General features: G+C 39.7%; 3 protein-coding genes across 8 annotated transcripts in view; 1 reads left to right on the forward strand and 2 right to left on the reverse strand.

Moving 5' to 3' along the window:
* The window catches only part of nf1a (neurofibromin 1a), a 256,060-nt gene that overhangs the window by 154,557 nt on the left and 74,684 nt on the right, over positions 1-26,819 (forward strand). For all 3 annotated transcript variants that reach the window (XM_032506717.1, XM_032506735.1, XM_032506726.1), the window contains 5 exons: positions 12,572-13,004; positions 13,140-13,480; positions 14,107-14,309; positions 22,958-23,151; positions 23,385-23,525. In XM_032506717.1, the coding sequence (XP_032362608.1) occupies positions 12,572-13,004; positions 13,140-13,480; positions 14,107-14,309; positions 22,958-23,151; positions 23,385-23,525 (1,312 nt within the window). The remainder of the gene's footprint in view (positions 1-12,571; positions 13,005-13,139; positions 13,481-14,106; positions 14,310-22,957; positions 23,152-23,384; positions 23,526-26,819) is intronic.
* LOC116674239 (protein EVI2B) lies at positions 6,432-9,819 on the reverse strand. 2 transcript variants are annotated; one of them, XM_032506849.1, is made up of 3 exons: positions 9,678-9,819; positions 8,167-8,458; positions 6,432-8,088 (listed from the first exon to the last, which is right to left on the reverse strand). In XM_032506849.1, exons 2-3 carry the CDS (start codon positions 8,415-8,417, stop codon positions 7,131-7,133), a joined length of 1,209 nt encoding a protein of 402 aa, XP_032362740.1. In that variant the 5' UTR covers positions 8,418-8,458; positions 9,678-9,819; the 3' UTR covers positions 6,432-7,130. The 2 variants fall into 2 exon arrangements, with proteins under 2 accessions (XP_032362740.1, XP_032362735.1); XM_032506844.1 differs by having other exon boundaries at positions 6,432-8,458.
* Positions 9,704-26,305, reverse strand: LOC116674360 (uncharacterized). Of its 3 annotated transcripts, XR_004328082.1 has the most exons (4): positions 26,090-26,305; positions 12,201-12,353; positions 10,775-11,978; positions 9,704-9,714 (listed from the first exon to the last, which is right to left on the reverse strand). XR_004328082.1 is itself a non-coding variant. In XM_032506866.1 (3 exons), the coding sequence occupies exon 3, from the start codon at positions 11,970-11,972 to the stop codon at positions 11,310-11,312; it is 663 nt and encodes a 220-aa protein (XP_032362757.1). In that variant the 5' UTR covers positions 11,973-11,978; positions 12,201-12,353; positions 26,090-26,305; the 3' UTR covers positions 10,415-11,309. The 3 variants fall into 3 exon arrangements, 2 of the variants coding, with proteins under 2 accessions (XP_032362757.1, XP_032362760.1); XM_032506866.1 differs by lacking the exon at positions 9,704-9,714 and having other exon boundaries at positions 10,415-11,978; XM_032506869.1 differs by lacking the exon at positions 9,704-9,714 and having other exon boundaries at positions 10,415-11,978; positions 12,201-12,351; positions 26,094-26,264.

A 26,819-nucleotide genomic window follows, 5' to 3' on the forward strand; every position in this document is an offset into this window, starting at 1 on the left:
TCTCTCTTGTTCTCTATTCCCCGTTTGGAATGAGGCAGTTACTTGGCTCTGTTGTGGGGGGGCGTGTCTTTTTGTAGTGGGCTCAATGCTTGGCCCAAAAGGACTTTTAAGGACAGTTATACATGCATACATACAAAGACAGAGATTTCTTCCTTTAGAGTTGTATGCTATAGTATTTTGCTGCTACAGCGCCACCAATTGACCAAATGGCACCAGATTTGTCATGGTCACTCAGAGATTATATGTACACAGTGTTAAGGAGACATTTTCTGTAATGTAAGCCCTGCCCACAGCATTTTAGCAAGGCCCAGCTACAACAAAACTATATAGAATATCAAAAATCCTAGTACTAACTTTTTCCTGCTTGGTCCTTGTACCAAATTTGTAAATGGACTGTATTTATATATAATGCATTTTTAGTCTTAACTACTCAAAGCGTTTTAACATAGTGCAAGCACCCTTCACCATTCAACCACATTTATACACTGTGGCCAAAACTTTACATTATTTCTTGGTATGACCATCTGAGGTTCTAAAACAGATTTTACGACAGTTGGTCCCTAGGGGGCGCTACAACTATAAAAAGTTTATATCTCATGAATGGCTCATCCGATTTTACAAAATTTGATGGGTACCATCTAGGGCAGCGGTTCTCAGAGTGTGGGGAGTTGACGTGACAGGTGGGGCGCGCCAAACGGGAGAACATTTTCCTTTTATGCCTTAATATCTTTATCTCCAAGAATCTGGAGCAAGACTGCGCACTAGACTAGAGAGTGTGTGTGTGTGTGTGTGTGTGACTGACTATAATTTAGCCCATGTGAGAGCATACCGTCCTCATAGCTGTCTGTTGCCAGTTATTAGACTGATCACACTCACAAACTAAGTAATTATTACTAGCCTACATGCAGTCTAAATTAAAAGAACATTAGATATGAGAAAAATGTAACCTGGAACTGAAAATGTATCCTGGAACCAAAGTGGCAAAATAATGATTGACGTGAAGCCGGCAAATTATTTGTAGTGGAACAAACCTTCATATAAATCTATTTTGCGCCGATGGGTAGCAGCCTAGTGTGGGCAATAACACAACATGGATTCATTTGTGACACTGACCTCAAAAGTTGTCGAGCCAGCGTCAGCAGAGAGACACAAAACAGACAGGCCTAATCAACCAAAAAGCCACCCGAAAAGAAAATATGATGAAGGGTGTCTTGCTCTTGGATTAACGGCAGCTGTTGTGGGGGCAAAGGAGAGACCAATGTGTGTTCTGTGTCTTAAACAGCTAGTAGCAGACAGTATGAGACCCGACAAATTAAGAAGACACCTAGAGACCACACACCCCAGTCATGTCAGTAAACCACTTGATTTCTTTCAAATAAAACTGTCTGAATACCGTCAACAGGAGACTCGCACGGTAAAAGCTGCATCAGTAAACAGTAAAGCACAGATGGCTTCATATGGACTAGCATACAGAATTGCACAATGCAAAAAACCAGCGCAGCAAAATTAAAAGCTGTCCCCCTGTCAAACAACACAATTGCGAGACATATATGCAACATTTCAAGTGATCTTGAGGAACAACTCATAGAAAAACTAAAAGACGAAACTACTGACAGCAATAAAGACTGCTTGTTCATATCGTACGTCTGCTTTGTGAATGGCGAGTCACTGTAAGAGGATTTGCTGTTTTGCAAATACGTAAAAAATAGAGCCACAGCTGATGAGCTGTTTAAGATCATGGACAATTACCTCAAATAACATAGCCTTAAATGGGAAAACTGTGTGGAGTTTTGCTCTGATGGCGCACAGACCATGGCAGGGTCAGGAAAAAGGCACTGATAAAGAGGGTTGCGGCAGATGCGCATTGGACGCACTGTGTCATTCACAGGGAAGCGCTCGCTTCAAGGCAGTTCAGCCCTGAATTAAATGAGGTTTTGACAGAAGTTGTGAGCGTGGTAAATTTTATCAAAACCGAACCCCTCAAAGCGTGACTGTTCTCCGCACTTTGTAAGGAAATGGGAGCTGATCACACGTGGATTCTTGGATTTATCCAGTGCAAAAATAAACATACTGAACATTATAACACATATAAAGGACAAATTATTTACATTTCTTGCATAAAGTGTATCAATCTAGCATGTAACAGTATGGACTAATTGCACAATGACCCTGAAAAACTCTGTGTTTCAAAGGCTGGATGTAAAACCTTCTGTAAGGTATAGGAAGACAACAAAGACGTCAGCAGAACGGGACCACTGTTTTTAGCTCCAAAAAACAGTATTATTAAGTTACAAAGTTTTGAATCAGAAGTGCCGTTTGGTGTCATATCTGACCCACTCGTCCTCAGAATGGATAAAATGGGCCAAAATGGTCTACGTTGATTAAAGCGCCCCCCTATCTTTACCAAATTTGGTACAGAGCCTCCAAGCGGCATGCCAAACAATCATCACAGGTTTGGTGTTGATAGCATTTACTGTGGCAGACATATTGTAATAGCAAATTTTCTTTTTAAATGCATTGAGTTTTTAGACAAAACAAATAAACGTTGATTATAGCGCCCCCTAATGGCCAATTCTCGCCAAATTTGGTAAAGAGCACCGTGAAGAGATGTGAAACACTGCTCCCAAGTCTTTTGCTGATAACATGTAATTTGGTGGAGATATGATATGTGTTTGGTAGCTTGCTAGAGTAAATTTGTTTGTTCGTAAGATGCGCTTCATTTAACATAGCAAAATTCTGTGAATAACATTTGGCATGGCTCTCTGGAGTTGCTACATACCAGGTTTTGTGCATATCTAGGACGAGTTTGAAAAACTTTCACGCTTAGCGCAATATTACAAATACAACTTTGAGCATAAACGGGCGTGGCCTATATCAGGTGACTCGGCTTGATTCTGGGAACACGTGAATGTAAAGATTTTTATGTTTGATTTGTATTGTTTGAGTTATAGGCGATAACACATTTGATGTCATTGTAGCGCCACCTAAGGGTCCACATGTGTAATATTTGGTAAGTCAGGTCAACTACCCATTGTACATCAATCTTGTTAGTTTCAAGTAACTCACTTTAGTTTAACTGTTTAATCCAAACGTGGGTCCCATAGGCCACGCCCACTTCAACCAATAAGTACTCCACTGTATGGGGCGCCTCAGGAGTGGCCCTAATTGGTACCCATCAAATTTTGTAAAAAATCGCGTGAGCCGTGAAATATAAATATTTTTGTATTTGTAGCGCCCCCTAGTGAAATTTGTTTGGTAGCATCAGATGGTCATACCAAGGAACAATCTAAAGTTTTGCTTTGACAGGATTTATGTTGGCCAAGATATGGCAAAGTTGTTGTTTTCATAGTTAGCTATTGGAAACCCAGAGTTTTTCTGGGTCATTGTGCAATTAATCCATACTGTTACAAGATTGATACACTATGTATGAAATGTAAATAATGTGTCCTTTATAAGAGTTATAATGTTCAAAATGTTTATTTTTGCACTAGAAGACCAAATATATAGAACTGTTTTAGACAGCTTGTGTGGTATTGTTGTGTGTGTGGTATCAATATATATCTGTGAGATTCATGTTGTGTTTTATTTATTTATATTTATTTTTGTTATTTGTGGAGCCTGGGCTGTCTACAAGGATTATGCTTTTTTACAGTGTATTCAGGCATAGCTAGCATATAGTGAGATGTTTGCTGTATGTGACAAAAAATGTTAGCCTAAAAAACGCAAGACATTGCTTTGACACCTTTTAATGGGATATTTGCAATGGTAATGTACTTTAGACCTTGTAGCACCTCTCAATATATCCTGATGTTTGCCTCCCCACGTTCCGCTTCTTTGCGCTCCACCAGTTTGCCAATGTTGACTCAAGTCGGGATGACTGGCACAATGAGGCTTGGACCCCAGTCATAACTGCTTGCAGTTCTAGTTTGAAATGTATTGTTATTACATTAGACATTACAAAATCACTGTTGTTTAACTAGAACAATCAAACACAGGACGGTACTCCATTATGATATTCTGCCCTGAACAGTAGCACATGTTTTGTTTTTTTTGTTAGCTCATTGCCATCCTGCCAGGTTGAATCTGAATGTAAATAGAGGGCCTGTTCATTAGTTAAGTTATTAAGTATGACTATAGTATCACTTGGGCTGAGCTTAAAGAGCTAAATAAATCATATTGCAGTGAAGTCATTTACTTTGTTTTTTGGTCGGCCAGATTTGAATATTTTTAAGTCATTTTATCCGAACAGTTAACACAGAACAGAATTATTTGGTACGTGGAGGTGGGTTTGCTTTTAATGTAGCCTACTTATTTAATCCTTGTGTTGTCTTCCTATTGACCTTGAACTTGTTGTCCCTCCAAGTCAAAAATTGAATTTTTTTGTGCATGTTTTTGACGCTTTTTCCGATGCCTTTGACGCTTATTTTGCAAAGTTTTTGTCTCTTATTTCATTTTAAATAAATCTAATTTATATGGCATTATACCCGTTTCTTTTTAGTTCAAACGAAGCAGAAATTATCGATTATTTTGACTAATAGTTAAGATCAAAGGATGTTGAGTGGATCACAGACAGGGACCTGTCAAAATTTAGTCTTGATACTGTATTGAAAGCAGAAACAGTTTTTTAAATGATTTAAAATTAAATAAAACACCCAAAATGCAAAGTAATTTATCATTTATTTTACTTGTGAAGAACGTTGCATGGGTTCCATATAACATCCATCCATGCATCCAGGTTATACCTGCACAATTTATTGGAGAAACCCAGAATTCTGACATAAAAAAACTTTGAAAACTGGTTAAATTTGACCCGAGAACAACACAAACGTTAATAATCTGTTTACTTAAAATTCAGAATGCTTAAGATAAAAATAAAACAAAAACATCAAATTAAAAATATACAAGATATACAGTACATTTACAGAAATTTCAAGCTTCGTGATCAGGATTATTACCAATTTGCATAGTGATAGGATGACCAAACAAGATGATTAAATTCTGCTACAGTCTTCTTGTGACTCATAGCCTAGAAATGACACATTGTGAAAACCGAACAATTGAACAGATCAGTTCATCCATTAAAATGCCTAAAAGTTACCTAGATTCAGATTCACATAAAAAATGTATCCTTTGCCCATGGTCTTAATTTCCACCCAATTTAATTCAGATACATTTAATAACATCAGTTTTCAGATATGTTGCTACCAAATAGCCTGATGGAGGTTCATATTTCTAAAGGCCAACAAAATGATCTACAGTGAATCCACCTGTAATTGCCTTGCAGTTCCTTACGTCTTATATTTTGTGTGTTTTGTCTTCTGACAAAGACTCCATACGAGTAGTCTATTTCTGTTTTCAATCTGAAGACCCTGACAGTAAGCAGTAGGTGCAGGTGGGAGTTGAAAAGTGCTAAGCCTGGGGAAGATGGGGTGTGTGGCTGACAGTCCTGTTGCCGGTGGTTTCTGTTTTATGATGATGGTGGCCAAATTTCCACTGGCACACTAGAGGAGCATAACTCTTGTAAGGGACCGTTTGGTATTTGTGGAATGGACCACCAGAGGAAAACGGGAGGGTAATGTCTTTTTATTCTTTGTTGAGGGGAGGGTGAGGCAGTTTTTTTAGTCATCCAACTTTTGTATAGATGAAAACGGCAACATTTCAAAGTGTCTTGTTTGGTGCATATTTTGTCATGTATCTCCATGTAGCTCTCAGTCTCGGCTCCCATCACTAGCAGATGGGTCCCTGTTTAGTCAGCCAGAGATTTTCCAAACTGAATAACTCTCGCCCACACATAAACACAAAACTGCTTTGCTAGTTCCATCGTGTTGTAACTAAGACATCTGTTGAAAAAGGAAGGAGTGTTAGCATGTAATCCCCCAAATTGACGCTCGTCTGAGAAATGGAGTTTTGGATAATTTTCAACTTCGACAGCTTTACCAATGCTAATATACAATGACTGAGGAAGCCTAGTGACGAGTCCATAGCAACCAGTTCATGTGTGGAATATGTTTTTGCCCAGTGTGCTTTGTTAAATGGTGTCAATGTTTTATTGCTTAATATGGGAATACTAGTTTACTAGAGGAGTAACTTGGTATTTGAAGTAATGCAGTAATGCAGGAAGTGTTTATTAAGTTTCCATGCTTATTGTGTTTCCATAACAATGTTAGTGGTAAATCTATTGAAATGGCCACCATAACATTGGAGTGTGATGTTTAACATGAGAAAGCAGAGGTTAAGTCTTACATGTCATGATTGTATAAAAGCGATGTTTACCTGTCCTTTTTTGCCAATGGCAAACAACAGAAAAATGTATTACTGGCAAAGGGAGGGTCGCGTCTTTTTTGACTGAAAACCCCAAAACTCCTCTGGTAGCCCATTACGTAAAAAAATGAACAGACCCTAACCAAACATTCTGCAATACCATTTTTTTTACTTATTGCACAAGCTTTACAAAACAGTCAGTGATGACTGAAAGTCAGTATTGTGAAATTTGCTCTTGAGAAATGTTGAGAAAGTTTTGAAACCTGCTATATAAAATTCCAAAGTGTGTAACTCCAGTGTCAAGGGTAATGAACATTCTTTATTTTCAACTGTACATGCTACGTTACTCTGCAGATAGTAAATTAATGAGACAGCAAATATTTGCACTCAAGACTGACTGTAACTTCTATGTCAGATAAAACATGAGTTGGCCCGTTTTTCTAAGCAGATGTAGAAAACACAAGCGCTTGTATTTAGCCTGTGGTATTCACAGCTATTAGTTATAACTAATCAGGACAATTCCTGATTAGTTTCATAATTACGGTTTGTTCTCACCACAGCATAACCTTTCCATTACCTGCAAGATGAATACAAAGGTTCTTGCATGCGCCTTATTGTTATATTTTCTTTAGTAGCACTTTGCACAGGTTTGGCAGGGCAGAGATGTTGGAATAGAAAGCATTTTTAATTCACACTCTTCAGGTTTGGGTGACATTTCCACATGGCGATAAAGAAAATACATCATGGGTCTGGTGAGAATCCCTGTAGTTTCCTGTGTCAGTCACAGTTCTTGCTGCCTAGAAACCAGGGAAGTTGATGCAGTGGGGGAGGGTTTGGCACTTACATTCACTTATGGTTGCCCAAAGCCTTCATTCAGTTGTGCCAGAGAAAATTTCCACAGCTCCAGATAGAGTGGGGGGATTGGCATGGTCTTGACTGAGGTTTGCAACCTCCAAATTTGTGTATGTGTATAGCAGGTTCTCTTCTGTTTGTGAAGAGGTCTCTAAGACAGAGTTTTCAATCTCTGGAACATCTGTGCTTTTTATTTCTGAAACAACTACAGCAGTCCCATCGCTTTTTTGTACATCATTTCCATCCAACTCTTGACCAAATGTAGTCCCTTGATGTTTATTTCCAAATGTAGTACCTTTTGTCATATCTTCTAACTCCTCATTTGTTTCTGGGAGCAAAGACAACCTTTTGGACAGTCTATGTGGCAGGAAGCTGGAAAGAGAAATCTGGTTAGATGTTCTCAGTGTTACCTGGCCATTGTCAGCTCCACCCTCAAGAAATGGTGAAGGACCGGCCCAGTCTCTAGTTGTTATTTGCTGCCTTTGAAGCATCTGTTTCTTTATATAGATGATCAGGAATCCTACCATCATTACTATCAGGGCTCCCCCTATAAGCCCTGCCACTGCTTTGCTGTGGTGTTTTTCTTTACTGGACTTTGAATTTTTTTCTGGAGGATCTTGTCTTTCCTTTGCCTTTGTGATGTTGATGAATGATGCCTTCGTTGTGGCAATTGTCGTTTTGTATAAACTTGTGGACTGCGTAGCATCCCCAACTGTGACTGGGCTTGTACTTGTAGATTGGTCTACAACAGGCTTGGTAGATGTAGCTGTAGTAGAGATGAGGTTTGCAGACTGTGTTGGACGTGTAGATGGTGGGATTTTATCATTGGTTAACTGGTTTTGGGTGGAACTGCTTAGCATTGACGGTACCCTCGTAGTGATTTGGATGCTGCCGTGACTGGTTACATCCGTCGTTGCTGATGTGGTGACATTAAATTGTATTTCTGTTGTGGACTTCATGCTTACTTCATTTGTTTTAGTTGCTGCTGTTGTAATACCTGGTAAAACTGTCTTTGAATGCGTTTTGAATTGTAAAGGTTTAGTGCTGAGTTTTGTAGCTTTTTCCTCTGTTAGATTTACATCAACTGTGATAGACTGTGTGATTTTACGACTTGAGACATTTAAGAGTGGATTGAAGCTCGACGCATCATGTGTTGTCAGCTTGTCATGTGTGAATTGATTCCTTGTTACCTGTGGTCCTAGTATTACAGTAGTGAAGTCATTATTCTGGCCAGATGTCACTGTGCTGCTTGCTGTCAGTGGCAGCAGCCATATGTAAATTAGGCTTACTGAATCGATGGCCATTGTTTTCTTCAGTCTTCGAGCTGGTTGCTGTGTCTTTGGAGCTAGAACAGAAGAAATGCACAGCATACAATCTGAAGCAATGTGATTTTGTGAAATGTAACCTAGTATTGCACCATTTCTTTAAAATGCAGCTCTAAATAGGCATATGTTTCAAGGGTACAGGTTGTATTTAAAGCACTACACTCAACAGTTGTATCTGACTTATATTTATCTTTCTACTGGTCTTTAATTACATTTAAGTTTCTGTTAAATCAAGAAGTTAAGGTTTGACTTCCGGTTATGATGGCACAATTATATTATTTGTCATTTAGCTGAGGCTTTTATCAAATGCAACTTCCAAGTGCTTTCAACCTTGAAGGCACAAACTCCAGACAGCAAGAAGTAAGTGCAAGGAGATTAGCTTTAAATTACAAAGAGCCAAATGAAAGTGCAACTGTGTTATTTTTTTAGGCTTTCTACACTGAAATAATCCAAATTGGTGTAAAAAACATCATAACTTCAAACTCTTCTCTCACTTAATGCAGAGAAGGTCTTCAATAGGGTTGAGTGGGTTTTGTCTTTGACGTCATAGCTCGATTTGGTTTTTGAAATACTTTCCTTAACTGGCTCATACTTTTACAGGTCCCCAAGGTTGACCTCTATCACCACTTCTGTTCATACTAGCTATTTAACAACTAGCAATAGCAATTAGATATATTAGGCAAATACAAGGGATTACAATTGGCAACAGAGATCATAGAAAAGCTCTTTTTGCTGGCAACGTAATTTTATTCTTAAACCAATTAAACACATCCATACCAGCACTGTTGGTATAATCTCCGGACATAAAGTAAATGCTTCAAAATCATCGCTAATGCTGCTTTAAGGAAATTAAAGAAAATATATAAACCAATACTCATTTGCTTTCAAGCTCTCATCTAATTTTACATATTTGGGCATCAAAATAACACCTCATTTAGAAACTATAGCACCAACAAACTATAAAGTAATAATGAACTATGTACATAAATCTATAGAAATGTGGAGCCCTTACCTATATCCTTGATAGAATAAATATATTTAAAATGAACGTATTGCCTAAATTCATGTATTGATTTCAAAATACACAAATGAGAAATATAATGTTCTATTTTTGTTTTGGATATACTCCATTGATTGCACTTCCCCATTTTTTACCGCTACAGCATTAATGGAAAGCGTTCAAGATATTAGGTGGACCTAAGGCCACATTATTAATACAATTGATTCTAATGTACTTACCAATGACTTCACACAAATATCCTCCGTAACCCGTTAGCTGTGTCGATCCAAGATGTATTAAAAGTTAAATAGTCATAGGATATTATGCTGTTGCCTGTCTTGCAGAATTTCCCTTGAATAAAAGCAGGAACTAGGGGTATTCTGAAATGTTGACTCATTCTTGCCTTACTTACAGGAAGTATGAAATTTGAAACTGATGACAATCATCTGCATTCTCAGTTTGCTGTGCTAAACATAGAAGTTCATGTTTAAAACCAAATTCTTACTACATTAAAACATGTTAAAACACTAAATTGTACAAAATGTAATTGAATTAACATTTGTAGAATTCCTTTCCACGTGCCATAACTAGAGTTGCTCACACAGTAAGTGATATAGTGATAAGGTTGACTTTAGTGCTCAGCTGCACTAAGAGTCTACACGTTTACACACCCACAGTCTGAAGGCCAGCAGAGCCTCCATTTAGCCTTCTTAGCTGTATTTCTATGCAATTACTACCCATCAAACCTAAACGTTACAACAGGTGTTTTAGATAATTACATTTAATTATCTATTATTATAAAGAACATTGAATAATGTTCTTTATAATAATAAAAAAGTATTTTGTTCTGCTTATTACAGCTTCAGTACTGCAGTACATACAAATTGGCTAATAATTTCTTACAATAATGCTTCAATGTTTTTTAGTTTTTTAATAAACACTTCCTAAAGAAATCCAATACAAATAAAGGGGGAGTGACTTACACAAGGCATTTACATTATGCAAAAATCCATTTATTTAAAACCTGAAATTTTAACAGGTTTTAAAAATTTATTGAAAAGTCTGCGGCACAGGTAAAATTTATATAACACAGATGTGTACAACAAGGACTATTAGCAGACATTTTAACATGGTTACGGCAGCATGTAAGGTCCCTGGTGTCATACCTAGTCTTGGGGTATCGTTGATGCTTATATAAGTGTGTTGATCTACCTTTTTGTCTGTTTATTAAATGCATTGTGTTTTATTTAACATTTATGTTGTAAAACCAAAAATTTGAGCCAAATTAAGCAGTCTTACAGTAAATATTATATTTGCTAAGCAAGTGTGTAAAAACATGTAAAAAACATTAAAAGTTAACTAATTATCGTGAAAAATGTACACTTCACTCTATTAAAATATTTGTTTCTTGTGTCTGACAACAACTTGGCCAACAATACATCTTGACAAAAGACTTGGCCAGGAAGAATAGTCGAGTAGTACAGTCAGCAGCACTATTATTATCACAAAAAATCTAATATTCTTATTATTTCAACTAAACTATTTGTAATTATTTAAAAAAATAGCTTAGGTTTCTTTTGTTTTTTCCCCCATTGTTTAAGGTTTTTATATGGTTGTTAGTTTTTCCTTATTTAAAACAATTTTTAACAAGGAAAAAGGGTCCTCTATTTATAATTCTCAAAGTAAGGTATAGGTATCTTTTTTGGTATGGGTACTGTAACTAAAGTATTGTATCAGCAACAGAATACCCAATTTCAAACTATCTGTGAGGTAAAAAAAATTGGAAAAGGAACATAAATATAACATGCCAATAAAAAATACCCAGTTAAACCACAACACAACAGTTGAACTGACTGGTTTGAGATACCTCCTTACACAACAAGGGGCATGTCTTCTAGATCCCTGGGAACCTCCAGACAGGAGTTCTTGGAGCTGGAGCTCTGCATCTGATAAGCCTTCCCTTCAGGATCAAAAGCCATTGATGTAGCCCCTTCTTCAAGTCCTGCCTTAGCTTCTTCCCTTGTCTCTTGTATTTCAGCCTGTCCCTCTTTCCCCATCTTGCTGTCTTCTTTCACCTCCTCGAGCATGACACTGGCATCACACGGCCCAACCAGTCCTCCGACCTCTGGCCGGTCAATGCCCCAGTAGCCCGTACCGCTCACAAAGTCCATGTTGGACCGGGAGGTTGGGGGGGCATAAACACGGCCTTGAATGAGGCAGATCTGGCATGCCAATACCATGGTGGCAACTAGCAGGCAGAAAATCAGCCCCCCTGCTGAACCTATAGCAATCAAACCCATCTCTGTGTCAATCAAGCAGTTGACACGAGTGCCATTGGTGTCTGTATCAGGTGAGTTTGTGTGGCCAATGGTAGTGAGTCTGGGCTCCACAGCAGGGGTTGAGCTGCCTTCTTGTTTTTCTGTTTTGTGCGAATAAGGCTGCATGGTTGATTGGTCTTGGTCAGCATCAGTAGGACAGAACACAAGATGGTTGAGCAGGAGAAACAGACAGAGAGAAGTTCGGGTGCCTTCCATTGTGCTCTGAAATTAAGAGCAGAAATGTTGACTGCATAACTCATAAGGTGAATTTAAATGTACTGAATCGCTCTTAACCCCACATAGTTAAGCATCTACATAAAACCATTTCAAAAATTCAAACCAGCAAGTTGATTTTACAATTATGTTTGCAATTATGTTTGACCCTCGATGATTTAAGAAGTTTGACTTTTATTCTAAGTATGATCATGTATTGACAATACTTACTTAAATTAGTCTTATGTGGAGGGATGGAGTGAGACACCTTCTGCAGACGGACTCTTGAGATGCTCTGAACTTACTTCCTGACCCTTTCTCTGGGTCTTTTTCTGGTTTGGTTATTTCAGGGCCTCAAGTTGATACCACAGATACTGAAGAGCTCTTACAAGAAAAGAGAGACAAAAAAGGAAATGTATTTTTTAGTGTATTGTTGAGGCTTTCATTAGTGTAGCATATTGGGCTATGAAGATTTTTAGTAAGGCTCATGTGTACACAACTAACCCCAAACACTTACTACTTTTACTACTTGTACTTACTTACTAAAAGGGTTGAATTTTAATTTGATTGTCTGATTTTTTTTTAATATCTTTTTTTCTTAGGTTCAAAACAGGCCAGATAAATGGTGACCTGCTAATCTACCATGTCCTCCTCACTCTTAAACCATACTACGCTAAGCCCTATGAGATAGTAGTAGACTTAACACATATAGGACCTAGCAACCGCTTCAAGACCGACTTCCTGTCCAAGTGGTTTGTGGTCTTTCCTGGCTTTGCCTACGAAAATGTAGCAGCTGTCTATGTCTACAACTGCAACACCTGGGTGAGGGAGTACACCAAGTACCATGAACGGCTACTGACAGGCCTGAAGGGCAGCAAGCGACTCCAGTTCATTGACTCTCCAGCTAAGCTGGCCGAGCACATCGAACCCGAGCAACAGAAACTACCTGCAGCCACGCTAACCCTGGAGGAAGACCTTAAAGTGTTCCATAATGCCCTCAAGCTGGCCCATAAAGACACCAAGGTCTCCATAAAGGTAAGGATTTAGCCAGAGCAGTTTGTACTAAAAGGTGCTTTTAGACTAAAAAGATTAGATCGGTAGGTTGGTTGGTACGATCATTATAGAAATTCTTGGGTTTCCTAAAACAATGTATGTTTTCTTGGTTATCAGGTGGGCTCGACAGCAGTTCAGGTGACTTCAGCCGAGCGGACCCGTGTCCTTGGCCAGCCTGTCTTCCTCAACGACGTCTACTACGCCTCAGAGATCGAGGAGATTTGCCTGGTGGATGAGAGCCAGTTCACCCTCACCATGGCCAACCAGGGCACACCACTCACATTCATGCACCAGGAGTGTGACGCCATTGTCCAGTCCATTATCCATATACGGACACGCTGGGAGCTGTCGCAGCCTGACTCCATCCCACAGCACACCAAGATTCGACCAAAAGATGTACCTGGCACTCTGCTCAACATCGCCTTGCTGAACCTGGGCAGTTCTGACCCCAGCCTCAGGTTTGTTCGTCAGGGCATTTAGAGTTATTCCAGCAGGTAAAACAATGCAGTAACATCACCAGCTTTGAAGGTATAGTTTGTCGATTTTAAACCAGCTCTATGTCACTTTTGTTTGGGCGTTGTGTGTTTAGATGAACGGCGTCATCCATTTAATCTCGGCAGACCTCTGCTGCTCTACTAGACAGGTCGCTCCATGCACTGGCGCCACGGAGGGAAACCAAACTAAACAAAATTTCCCCAACTGTCATGAAAAAGAGCTGGATTAAATCAGCAAACTATATCTTTGATTAAAAAGAGTGGGCCTGTAAAGGAAAAAGGTCAGATCCATGTATTTACACAAAGAATTTTTCTTTTTGCCAAACAAGTATTTTCTACAGCAAGCAGGTGCTCTCTTTTTTAGAGAAAGCTCATCTGTTTGGGTTCCTTTGTTTTTTTTATTTGGATTAGTAAGTACCAAAATTGCAAAACAATTAAAACACTTGTGTTTTGGGTTGCAAATGTAAAATTAATTTATGTGGCTTTAGTTTAGATGTAAATTACACTCCATGGAGCTTTTATTTCAGCCACTGTTTAGTGCACTTCTCTTGACAGGGTTTAACCCCTCTGACTTCTTGTTCCACATCCAGGTCTGCGGCTTACAACCTATTGTGTGCTTTGACCTGCACCTTCAACCTGAAGATAGAGGGCCAGCTGCTGGAGACGTCAGGCCTCTGCATCCCAGCAAACAACACCCTCTTCATAGTCTCCATAAGCAAGACTCTTGCTGCCAATGAGCCACATCTCACACTGGAGTTTCTGGAGGAGTGCATCTCAGGCTTCAGCAAATCCAGTAAGTCCACTTAACAGATCTTCTTTTTTTTTACTCTTTCTGAATCTAATAGACAAATTGTGCTTATCTGAGTTTCTGGACTTAAGCCACTCTCTAAAAAGCATAACGTTTCTTTTGCACATAACTGCCTTTTTACAAAGATGTGCAAATATGTGGTGTGGCTGGGCAATTCACTTACAAAATCAAATGGGCTAAGATTTTGAAACAAAGCAATTTAGCAGGGCAAAACATTTTCTGTGGCCACTAAAGTAGCTAGAAATTACACATTTTAATTGGAAAAAAACCTGTTCATTAATTGTTTCACTTTTAAACAAAAATGAACGGCAGTTCAACAGAACGTGAGGTAGCAATACGGTTTGGTTTCACTTAAAAAGCAGAAACATTTTGGTCACATCTAACCCAGTCACATATCAGAGTGCATTAAAAAGAAAGAAGCTATCAGTGCACAGAATCAGTAACAATAGTAGCCTCACTTTTTGTGTTAAAAAAATAGCATTTTGGTTACATCTGACCCAGGCACATCACAAAGTGCATGTAACAGAATAATCAAATTTATCAGCGCACAAACCAAACACACAAACAAGGGCCCACAGCAATTAACACATGCATTCTTCTCCCACTACACATGCACACTAGAGTTGGGTACTGAACTCTGTACTTTTTTGGGTACTGACCAAATTACGTCTGTACTACCGTGTCGCATTTCACAGTAAATCAAACAGTGCCAAATTTCAGTACCTTGAGAGTGTGTAAGTGCAAGCTTATCTGTCCTCTCTGCATGTTGACAGAGAGTGGGGCTTAGCTCTGACACACACAGCTGGCAGAATCTCCACGGCTGCGGAGACGTCCGATCGATGGCTGTCGTTGTGCAGAAGATCTCCCAGCTCCCCAGAATTATCTCCCCCTTCATTTTTTGTAATCTTAACTAGTCGTTTTGTTGCCTAAACTTGGCTGTCACTGCCGCAGGATAGTCACCATTTGCCATCGAAATTTAACAGCTAACCGCAAACGGGGACATATTTCCAGCACGGCAGGTAACGTTAAAGGAGATGGCCGCTGTGCTGACTCATGTGCCTGGGGTTTGATACGGTCTGTTTCATAACATATCATTAAACTGCAATCACTATCGTTAGCACCCGGCACTGGAGTTTGTGCTGGCCGGGTTTGCATTGCTGTAACGTTAATGATAGTGGCTGACTGCTAGCTGGCAGGTTGTTAATGTTTACTATGTGTCCCGGGGCTGTTGTTTGCTCTCTTCCCGACTGAAGTCACTTAGTGCCGGGGGAATTATGCAGACTGATCAGTGTGTGCTAGTTGGCTAAATTAGCATTAGATTAGTCGTCTAGTTAATCGTAGGTATGCCCATTGCTGTAAACCGTGGTCAAAACAATCACACTAAGAATAATTTTAGACACATATAGACAAATTTGTGGCAGTGGGGACTCAAAAATAAACAACACAAATGACATCTCTCCCTAACTGGATGCAATGCAAACAAGCAAATGTCAGATTGTTTTCAATGTTTCTCAACAATGTCCTAACCTGCTCCGTTTGTCAGTAAGACAGAGTGAAAGAGAGAGAGAAATTAATCATTATTTGCACAGAGACGGAACAAAAAGGGAGCTTTCTTGGGGAAAAGTAAGGAGGGAGATTGGACTATCTGGTAAATTATGCCTATTGTGTTGATGGAGTAGCTCCAATGTTAGTATAGCCCTGATCGATTCGAACTTTATTCAGGAAACAAGCATTTTAAAAGTTGTCATGCGGACAAACCTGGCAAAGTATGAATTTAGTCTTTTTACAAATCATTATCATGTTTTTGGCATTCTTTTTATCCATTTATTTCAATTAAAACAAATGCAAAATCTTTATTATTATTCAGTGTGCCGAAGTGCTGCAATTGCAGCACTCGGCGCAATGTCTATTATTGCCCATTCTTATTATTATTCTTCATCTTCCGCCAAATTTTGTCCCACTAGTCCCAGAGCGTTGGCAACAGGCGCACACACACAATATATCGAAACGTGTGTAATGATCGGGAATGGTGTGCTATGACGTTTCAATGAGATTTGCCGCGTGGTTTTCACAAAATTGGCAAAAAACACGCAACATTTTTCATTGACTTGAATGGGAAATGTTTGGAACATCGCTCAACATCGCTCAAAACGCCCCCTCTTTGGGACTGTGCTGTTTTCGCCACTTTAACGTACAAACATAATTAAAAGTTTAAACCAAAGACAAGACTTTGGCGTTTATTGGGCTGAATGGGCATTCAGATATCAAGCACGGTTTCTCCAAAATCACAGTTTATGTATTGTTCCGTTTTTAGACATTTCAAATGTATATGAGGCGGAATGTTAAGAGCTAGAGTAGAGGACAGAGTGGGGGGGCTGCAGTATGATTCTCTGAAAGTTTTTCAAACAAATTGCTCTCTCTCCTCCAGTTTCCAGACATGTAACTAGGGAGTCTATCGGACTTAAATTGTTGGCTGTGATCGGACCAACTGTTGATAGAAACTATGGAAAAACCATGCAGCTGGAGTACGATTCACAGATTTTTTCCCCAAACAAATTGCTCTCCCTCCCCCAGTTTTGAGTCTTCAGACATCATTGTTGGTCAAAATGTAGGAAATCTTGTGCCGATCGCAGACATGTAACTATGGAGTCTATTGGACTAAAACCTTTCGCAATAGAAAACATTGAAAGAAAGTATCTGGATCCCTCTCTGTGGAAATCACCATAGCAACAAGGAGAAGAGTTGTCAGCTCACATGATGTCATGATGGACTAACTGACCAACTGACTGACTCCTAACTGACTTTAGGCCTCAACACCAACAGCTGTTTCATAGAAGACAGACTTGAAGAGGAGGAGGAGAGGGAGGAAGGAGAAAAAGTGTTATCTGTCAGCTAACATGTTGTCACAATGGACCACACCCACCAGACTATGTAAATAAACAGTCATTTTAGCATTGCAAAACACACTTCGTTCAGAGTTGACAGAAACCAAATAAAACTATGAAAAGCCGTTTTTGGTCTTCTCTACACTTTTCCAACCATCACAACTCTATTGTTGGTTGAAATAAACACATACTTTACAGATTTACATGTGAAAATATGTTGGCTCTATACAGGCTAAAAGTACTGTTTTTTAAATGGAATCTGGTTGGTTTAGCGCTAGCTACGCCATAGCTGTTTCTGGGAAACAGAAAGGTCTTAAATAGGTTTTAAAAAGTTATACATCTGTGTATATTTGTTTCACTTACTATTTTTTATTAAGTTTTTATAGCTATTTGGATGTGCCCCAATAGCAGGCACACTGATAAAATTACCGCTGAATTTTCTAGTTATTATTAATATTGTTATTATTATCAGGTCATCTAGACCAGTGATTCCCAAAGTGGGGGTTGGGACCCACAGGGAGGTCGCAAGCCAGAGAGGGGGAGTCGCAAGTTGATTTCCAGAAATAAAACAAAAATTTAAAAACGATTAGAAATAGCAAATGTTAGCCATGATTTTAACACAAGATAAAACTGGTGGCTAAATTTAAAATAAAACCAAGCAAATAAATAAAAAGGGAACAGCTCTTTTGATTTTCACGTTTATAGTGCGTGCGCGGTTGCACGTATTGTTTATATACGTTTATAGTGGGGGGGTCGCGAGTCACTTGCACCGTTACTTTGGGGGTCGTGGGCTGAAGATTTGGGAACCCCTGATCTAGACCAGTGGTTCTCAAACTTTTTACACCACGTACCAATTTAGAAAATATGAGTACCACCATTATGACCTACAATAAAAGAGAGCATAGCAATAGCATAGACCTACGGACAGTTCACGCACAAGGCAGGTTTATTCCTAAAAACAATATGTATGGTTGATAGCCACAACCACGCCATACTTCCTCTGTCCCGCGCTAACTGAATCTAAATTTGAGGTAACTTGGATCATATCTCCTTATTATTTACTAGCAACTAGCACTTCTGCTTCTTGACTATAGTTTCAACAGCTCAAAAAATGATCCCCCTCATCCGCTAAAAGCACCACTACCTGTCCTCTCTACTCAACCGGCAAACACTTTCTCTGACTAAAATTATGGCAACAGCCGCTAATAACACTAATACTCCCGCCCCCCCCTCCCCGACTGACAGACACACTTCCTCGGCTTAAAATTACGGAAACAACTACTAAAAAAAGCTCAAACTCACGGTCCTCTCTTTCAATTTACAGACTCCCTTTCTAAAAATTACTCCGTTTGTCAGCTACGGCAGCTGATGAGGCTACACGTCGTAAACCGCCGTGGCCCGCTTGCCTGGACCTCCGGTAATGTTAGCAGTTGACCAGTAAGGATCACTTCACTGGCTGTGTCTCAATTGTTTTGTGAGTTACTAACTTGAGTAACATTACTCAATAAAATTCAATGTGAATATACAAATGTTGTAATGACTAAAAATGCCCATCTCCAGCGGACGTAATAAATTAGCCTCAAGCTAATGCTCACCTGTTCAGGAGGAAATTCCTCAGCGTCCTTTTGGGCTCTAAGATGTCTCCATCTTTCAAATACATCTCCAAAATATACCCGGGGTTCGTTAAATTGTTAGAAATATGCCAAGGTTTTTTAGGTAGAATCTATCTCAGTTGATCCTGTTGTTTGTTTGCTGCCTCCATGGCTGTACTATCGCTACAGCTGTAGTGCACTGAATTTGCGTTTTTACAACCTATCTGGCAACCTGCCCGGCAGTTTTTGGCAGTTCATACCAACACACAGACCAAACATCAGGCAAGAGAAAATACTGGCTTTAGCATTGTTGTTACAGTATGTTACATATGCGTAACAGCTGCGGATCAGCTCCACTGTGTGACGGCTCCGTGCTCTGCCGTCGTCAATACCCACCAGGTCCGGATTTGTTGCGAAACGGCTGTGGTCATGACTGACAGCTGAAGTCTCGAAGACCCATGAGATCTTACAAATTCATGTAGAATAGAACCACAAAAAACAACAACAGTTTGTTTCCATCCAGAGGAATAGAGAGGAAACAACTCTGTGCTGTGTTTTCAAGGTGTAGTGCAGGGGAATGTGATCGGCTGTGAGCACTGTTTTATTTTAAAAATTAATTAGATGTTTTATTTTGTTTCTGTGCTCGACTTCCTGTCACCATCTGCCATGTGCTGAATTTCTACAGAGCTCTCTGGCATCCGGCAAAAATAGAAGCTCTGCATATCTGCTCCGGCGATCCGCAGATCACCGTAGCTGGGATGGAGCGGAAATATTACATATTGCACTTTTAAGTATTATTATTGGAAATGGTGTATTATTTCTATAGTATTATCCATCCATCCATCCATCTTCATCCGCTTATCCGGTATCGGGTCGCGGGGGCAGCAGCTCCAGTAGGGGACCCCATACTTCCCTTTCCCGAGCCACATCAACCAGCTCCGACTGGGGGATCCCGAGGCGTTCCCAGGCCAGGTTGGAGATATAATCTCTCCACCTAGTCCTGGGTCTTCCCCGAGGCCTCCTCCCAGCTGGACGTGCCTGGAACACCTCCCTAGGGAGGCGCCCAGGAGGCATCCTTACCAGATGCCCAAACCACTTCAACTGGCTCCTTTCGACGCGAAGGAGCAGCGGCTCTACTCCGAGCTCCTCTCGGATGACTGAGCTTCTCACCCTATCTCTAAGGGAGACGCCAGCCACCCTCCTGAGGAAACCCATTTTGGCCGCTTGTACCCTGGATCTTGTTCTTTCAGTCATGACCCAGCCTTCATGACCCTAGGTGAGGGTAGGAAAGAAAATTGCCCGGTAGATCGAGAGCTTTGCCTTCTGGCTCAGCTCTCTTTTCGTCACAACGGTGCGATAAACGGAATGTAATACCGCACCGGCTGCTCCGATTCTCCGACCAATCTCACGCTCCATGGTCCCCTCACTCACGAACAAGACCCCAAGGTACTTAAACTCCTTCACTTGGGGTAAGGACTCACTCCCCACACGAAGAAAGCAGCATAGTATTATGTTTTTAAATTAATTAATTTACATTTTATTTGAAATATATCAGAGATTCTATCATTGTACCACTGGAGGGAACTCGCGTACCACAGTTTGAGAACCAGTGGATCTAGACTAACGTTTACTTCCTGGAGAAAGTAGTGAAATTCACCATGCTTTAACTGATTTAGATGATGTTATTAATCATTCCAGACACAATGCTGTTTGATTTTCCAACGTTCCAAAGTGGTTATATCAGTCATATTGATGACAGAAAGATTTCTTTTGATTTTTTGGGGGGCATTTTAGACTTTTATTTTTATAGGGCACAACTGCCAACATGAAAGGGGAGAGAGAGAAACTGAAAACCTCACTACTGCCTCTATCGCTACCACAAGCCACAACATCACGAAACTCAAGCATTTAACAGCCCAGGAGTTGGTTTAACAGCTGACTGTTTTCCTGCAGGAACAAAGAACAGTTTAATTTCTTTCTTCAGGAATATGAGATGCCTTTTAATGCTGTATATGTCATATCACACGATACTTCCTGACGCTAAGTCTGGCGACTTGCCGGCCAAAGGGTGGTTTTTTTCGTGCATCGGCGCTAGAGGGGAGCGAGACAACCATTCAACTCGAAAAAAGTCATATAACCATTCCATTGACTCTGAAATTGTTCAGTTAAGGCTAATTAAGCTAATAAAAAAAAACTGCATTGTTCCCATTAAAAGTTTTCAAAGTTGTTGTCCTTAAGATTTGAGTTAGGTTGTTTCTAGCGCCAGCTTTGGCAGTAAGATGTTATTACAGGTGCGACTCTGGTACTTCCAAGTGAGGTGTTAGATAGAGACAGCGGCTATCTTACACTGCTAACATGGTCAACAGTGCTAACACAATAACACATATTACAATTTCATTTATCATTGACGCTTTTATCCAAAGTAACTTACAATTGCTATAGATGTCAGAGGCCGCATGCCTCTGGACAGCTATGGGTTAGGTGTCTTAATCAGGGACACATTGGTTGCAGTGGGAATTGAACCCAGATCTCCCACATCAAAGGCACGTGTCATATCTACTGCGCCATCAACACCCACAATAATGTGGCACAAACACCCTACTACCCACTCTGGCAGAAGGTGAAATAACCTTAGCTGATGAAGTAGGCCTTATTCGCTATTTGAGTATGGTGCTCACATTGATAACATCATTTGCTGACACAACATGCCTAACAGTACTAACATCTGAACAAATCTGAACATCAGAAAGTGGATGGAAGTAAAAACTCTTGAGCTCCTACAAAATGTATGCCCTTTCATAATAAAATAAGGGGACTTTGGTTGGTGGTGCTGCCTTCTCCTGTAGGTAACGTTACGGCACAGGCCAGCCCAAAGCCCAAGGTAGTGATGAGCAGTAAGAAGCCAGGACGGTGGTCCCCCAAGATCTGTTTTGGGTAGCAGAGCTGCCAAACCAGCTGGCGGCGCCTTGACTGCTGCTGCTACTGGCTGAGATGAGAGCCTTCACAGCCTGTCAGACTGGAAGAGACCAACCCCTGCTGACTGACGAAAAAGGGCCACTAACTATGCACACGCATTTGAATTTAGGGCGGGAAGGTCACCACAGACAATCAGATCCCATTACTTGACAAATCAGCAAATACAAGTGCTTTCATCGATAGGTCATATGCTCAATCACCATTGTTTTAACTCACTCTTTGATAGATAGGAACTTAACATACAATTAACTAGATAAAAATCTTATGGACAATAACTTTAAATCTCTTCTTTGTGCAAAAAATGCAATTGTTTGCAGAATTTCAATTGTTCAAAATATTCAATAAGTAACAATACATAGTTAATCTGTTTTCTACAAAAAACAATATCTTATCTTCAACAGTTTTTATCTGGTCAGTGAACGAAAAAATAATACATCTTTTTTCCTTTGTCGTAATTGAGGTAAAATGTTAAATTAATCATGATTTTAATATATTGTCCAGCCCTAGTTGGCACTTAACTATTGTTCTGATGACAAGCAGCTAACATGTGCAAAGTAGCTTTGTTTCTAGTTTTAGTGCAGTTTCTGTGTCTATTTTATCCGATGAGGTGAAGGAAGAGACCGAAACTTTGCAAAAATAGAAACCGCATAAACAGTTTTTCAAACAAAGAATGCATCGCTTAGCCTGTTCGCTGATGCACAGGGCAGGTTAGGACATCTTTATTTAGAAATTCACTTTTAATAGATGACAGTTCTTTTGTTTTTGGTTGATTAGGATGGACTGGATTCTCTCACAACACGAGCATAATAAACTTACTCATATAAAAATTGGTAATATGTGTTCTATTGGTCATACTTAGTAATGAGCTTCCTTGCCAGGTAAATACCCTCGCCTTTCAGCTGGACACTTCCAGTTTGGAGTAAATGTGTAGTCACCTGATGACAGCATCAGGGTTATTTCTGCACACTTGACAAAGCTCCTCCAGAGTTACATAAGGCATTATACAATTGTTTTTTACAGGCTGGGTGAGTACTCCTCATTTTAAGTAAAGTGATATACATGTGGAAAAAGTGTGAGTGCCCCTTTAAGTAAAGATGGTCCTTTTTTACAAAAACAATGACCGTTGTATTAAAAAATACAAAAAAGGGTATTGTAGTGAGCGTTGGTTTTTCTATTGCAGGTATCGAGCTGAAGCATCTCTGTCTGGAGTACATGACACCCTGGTTGCTCAATCTAGTTCGCTTCTGTAAGCACAACGATGACGCCAAACGCCAGCGTGTCACTGCCATTTTGGACAAACTCATTACCATGACGATCAATGAAAAGCAGATGTATCCCTCTATCCAAGCCAAGATCTGGGGCAGCCTGGGCCAGGTGAGTCTATCACACTAATTGCCTGATTCATTTCAAATCAATTTTCAAGTAAATTTTATTTTTTAGTGTCAAATCATAAAAGAAGTTAGCTCAGGACAATTTCAAGATAGAGTAGGTCTAGACCACACTAATTTGCAGGGACCCAATAATTCCACCAAGGACATGCATTTAGTGTGAAATCTCAAAAATAAAGGTTGTGGATTTGACTTCTAACTTTCTCACTGTGCCCTCAGATAACAGACCTGCTGGATGTTGTGTTGGACAGCTTTATTAAGACCAGTGCCACGGGAGGCCTGGGCTCCATCAAAGCAGAGGTCATGGCTGATACTGCAGTGGCTCTGGCTTCAGGGAATGTCAAACTGGTCTCAAGCAAGGTGAGCTCATACTTTCTGGAATGGTGTCTGCAGCACATAGACAGATTTTCTTGTCAAATAACATTGGTATCAATGGATCATTAGAAACCTGCCAACCTTTGACAAAGGTAGGCCAAATAAAAGTAGGATGATGAGCCGGCAATTTGGACCAGAGTTACGAAATTGATTTAAAAAAAAAAAAGTAAGCCAGAGGTTGCTGTGGTTTTGCCGCTGTCGTGAAGAGCAAATGATAAGGCAATAGAAATGCTGGAGTGCCGTAGCAGTTCCGTATCATTCCGGCCCACTTTACCCCACAGTTCAATGATTATGAATGCAGCTTTGCAGTTATTCTGAGAACCCTGATAGAGGTAGCCTATGTGTGGATGAGGGCATGGTTAATGGCTCATGAGAGCAGTGCCAGGTGAGTTGATTGACACAGCTGGTGCTCATTGACTAATAATATTTTCACATCAAATGCAATAGTGTGCTGGTTATCTGGTTTACCATGGGCATTGTCAACTGTGACTGGGGTCATCCTGCATTACTGAAACTAATCAGCATATAAAAAGAGTTGCAAATACAGGGGTTGGGTTTGTACTGTTCCTGTGGAATGTTAACTGTGAAATGTCTTCCTGTATATTTTACTTACTTTAGATGTTTCAAATGATAATTTGTTTTTTATTAGAATGACATAAGAGAAACTCTTTGAGTTTTCTGTCAATGCTGATATAATGTTTATACACTCACTCAATCTACAGTAGGTTTAAGATAAAACTGAGGAGAGGGGGCGACCTGAAGCGCATCCTGTAGACTGCCTAAATCATTGGCAGCAGCCCCGTTACTATCATATTGGAAAGAAAAGATACCACTGGGAAAGAAGGGATTTGTTCATTAGTTCAACTCTGTAATCTTAGATTTTAAAGAGATAAATAAGCTTTCCAAATAAAAATACTCTAGAGAAGGAGACAGGGCATATCTTGCTGCTCAATATGTAACAAAATGCCACAACTTGTTAGCCTGGAGTAACAAAAGTCTCCCATCTCGAGGGGCAACACCAAGCGTGCATTTTTAAATCTCACTCCACGCAATTGGATAACACTACGACCAATCACAACAATACATGGGGTGACGTATCCAGAGCCCCATACGCTTAGCTACCAGTGGAGCTAACTGTTAGATTAAACTGTCATCATCTGTTTAGCTAGTGCCAATGCTATTGGTGCAGCTCGGCTACAAAGGTATAGTTAAAGAGCAGCATTGCTTGATGCCAGAGTAACTCGCTGAGCAAATTTTATTTGTGCTCTCGCGAGAACTCTGGATGTCCAGGGTACAACCTGTTGTATTGTATTTTGATACTTAAGCTTCACTGTTATTGAAACTAGAGCTAACCCCAACCCATAGGAATTAATACAAAAATGGAACGACATTAGCAGACAAAGCAGTAAGTCAGAGAGATAAAAAGTTATTTTCGCTGTTTTATCACAATAAGAAATGCAACTGTAGAACATTTCTAACTATCCTCCTTCATTTGAGGTCTGATTTTGGAACGGAAGTACAGAGTCGTTGTGTGGACGGTACACCATCTCTTTTAGTCGCATTGGTGTATACTGGTGTTTCAGAACGTTGCAAGCAGTTTCAACTCTTCTTGTGACAAATTTTTGGACTGAACTGGGCTTTAAACAGACCACACCTAGTTTGCAGCCCAGGCTCAAATGTTGGTAATTCATGGAAAATAAAACCTACTCTGTACTACCACCTCATAACTTTACTGTTTATTTCTTCTTCGCTCTCTTTAATTTATCGATGTTAATATCTCTGCTAGAAACTGAAAGTAAAAAAGTTTGGCATTGTTTTCTTGCGCTACTTTCAGATTGTTCTATTTTAAGTTTCTATTTTGTTTCTTCAAAACTCCTTTCTGTTATTTTAATAGTTTATCTTTAGACAGCGGAAGTGGCTAACTGCTCACAGATTAATTTTTAGAATCTTTAGAGAGGTTGTTGTAAATGTTTGGTCATCTCCCTGTGCACTCAATCTTAAAAAATTACACACGCACATATTTACTTGACAATACGTTTAGGTACTCTGCTAGTAATGCAAACTAAGGTTCTTTTTGGTTCCTTCTTTAAATGCTGCTGTTTAACACAGCTACAGTAATGAGTCCAAATCATGTGAAACCAAGAAAATAGACACAATGCTATGCAATATAATCGTTATATTTGTTATATTTGTTGAACTAAAAGGATGGAATTTCACTGACAGTCATTTCTTAAAAGCAGCTGAGAGAAGTGGTTGAGGAAGAAAAAGACTAAGCAGCAACAATCACACGATATCCTGGTTTTGGTATTAAAAAAAGAAAGAAAGAAATGGACTCTGACACAATGCAGGACAACTGCATCTTCTGACATCTTTGTTTGACTTTTTGCAATGTACCCAAAGCTATAGCTTTGATACAAAACTGGTGTATTACAGCATTGGCTTGCCTGTATAATTATAGCTGAAGTGACTAGATAAATAGATTAATTTTTTTGTTTAAGGTTTAGTTTTCCTACAATGAGAAATCAGCAATACATGTAATAATTACTTACTTACTAATGGAAGAAATGAATCCAATGCCGTAAATCACCCTTGTCTTACAGTTTTCAAAGAGACAAAACTTAGTCAGTCACTATCCATCTGTTGTGTGCTCTGGATCCAAATTCAGCCTGCTATTCAGAAAAACAAACACAACATACACTGGCAGATACAATAGAAAAGCCAGGCACTGGCTCCTATTATGGCAGACACCAGCACTGCACTGAATAGTGGCCATTGTGAAGATTGTTGACAAAGAAAAGCTAGTCAGTTTTTATGTTGAAGTGCTGCTCCCCTAAGCGATTTTGTTTTGTTTTCCTGAATTTAACGCTAGCACTGCCAGAGACATTAATTTTAATGGTGATTTATACTGTTTATTGATCCCCAGTGGGGAAATTACAATTTACACTCTGTTACGAATCACTACATATAGGCCTGAAATAAACACACTTGCTCAGGAACTAATCATGCACAAATGGAGAGATGTCAGAGTGAGTGGGCTGCCAGCTGGAACAGTGCCCTGAGGCGCTTTGGGGTACGGTGCCTTGCTCAAGGTGAAAGTGGCAGGAGGTGAAGTGGCATCTCTCCAACGGTTCAATACAAATACAAAAGCCACAACACAAAGAAACAAAAAAAAACAAAAGCTACAACACAAATACATAAGGGACAACGGAATTCAGTGACAACCGAAGGGAGTGTGTTGTTGACAAACAGATCCGAAGGATGACCAGGAGAAAAGTTCTT

This window comes from Etheostoma spectabile, chromosome 3 (assembly GCF_008692095.1).
Source record: "Etheostoma spectabile isolate EspeVRDwgs_2016 chromosome 3, UIUC_Espe_1.0, whole genome shotgun sequence".
NCBI lineage: Eukaryota > Metazoa > Chordata > Actinopteri > Perciformes > Percidae > Etheostoma > Etheostoma spectabile.

Coding starts and splice junctions, on each gene's coding strand:
- LOC116674239 (XM_032506844.1), bottom strand. CDS start 8,417: ATGGCCATCGATTCAGTAAGCCTAATTTACATATGGCTGCTGCCACTG.
- LOC116674360 (XM_032506866.1), bottom strand. CDS start 11,972: ATGGAAGGCACCCGAACTTCTCTCTGTCTGTTTCTCCTGCTCAACCAT.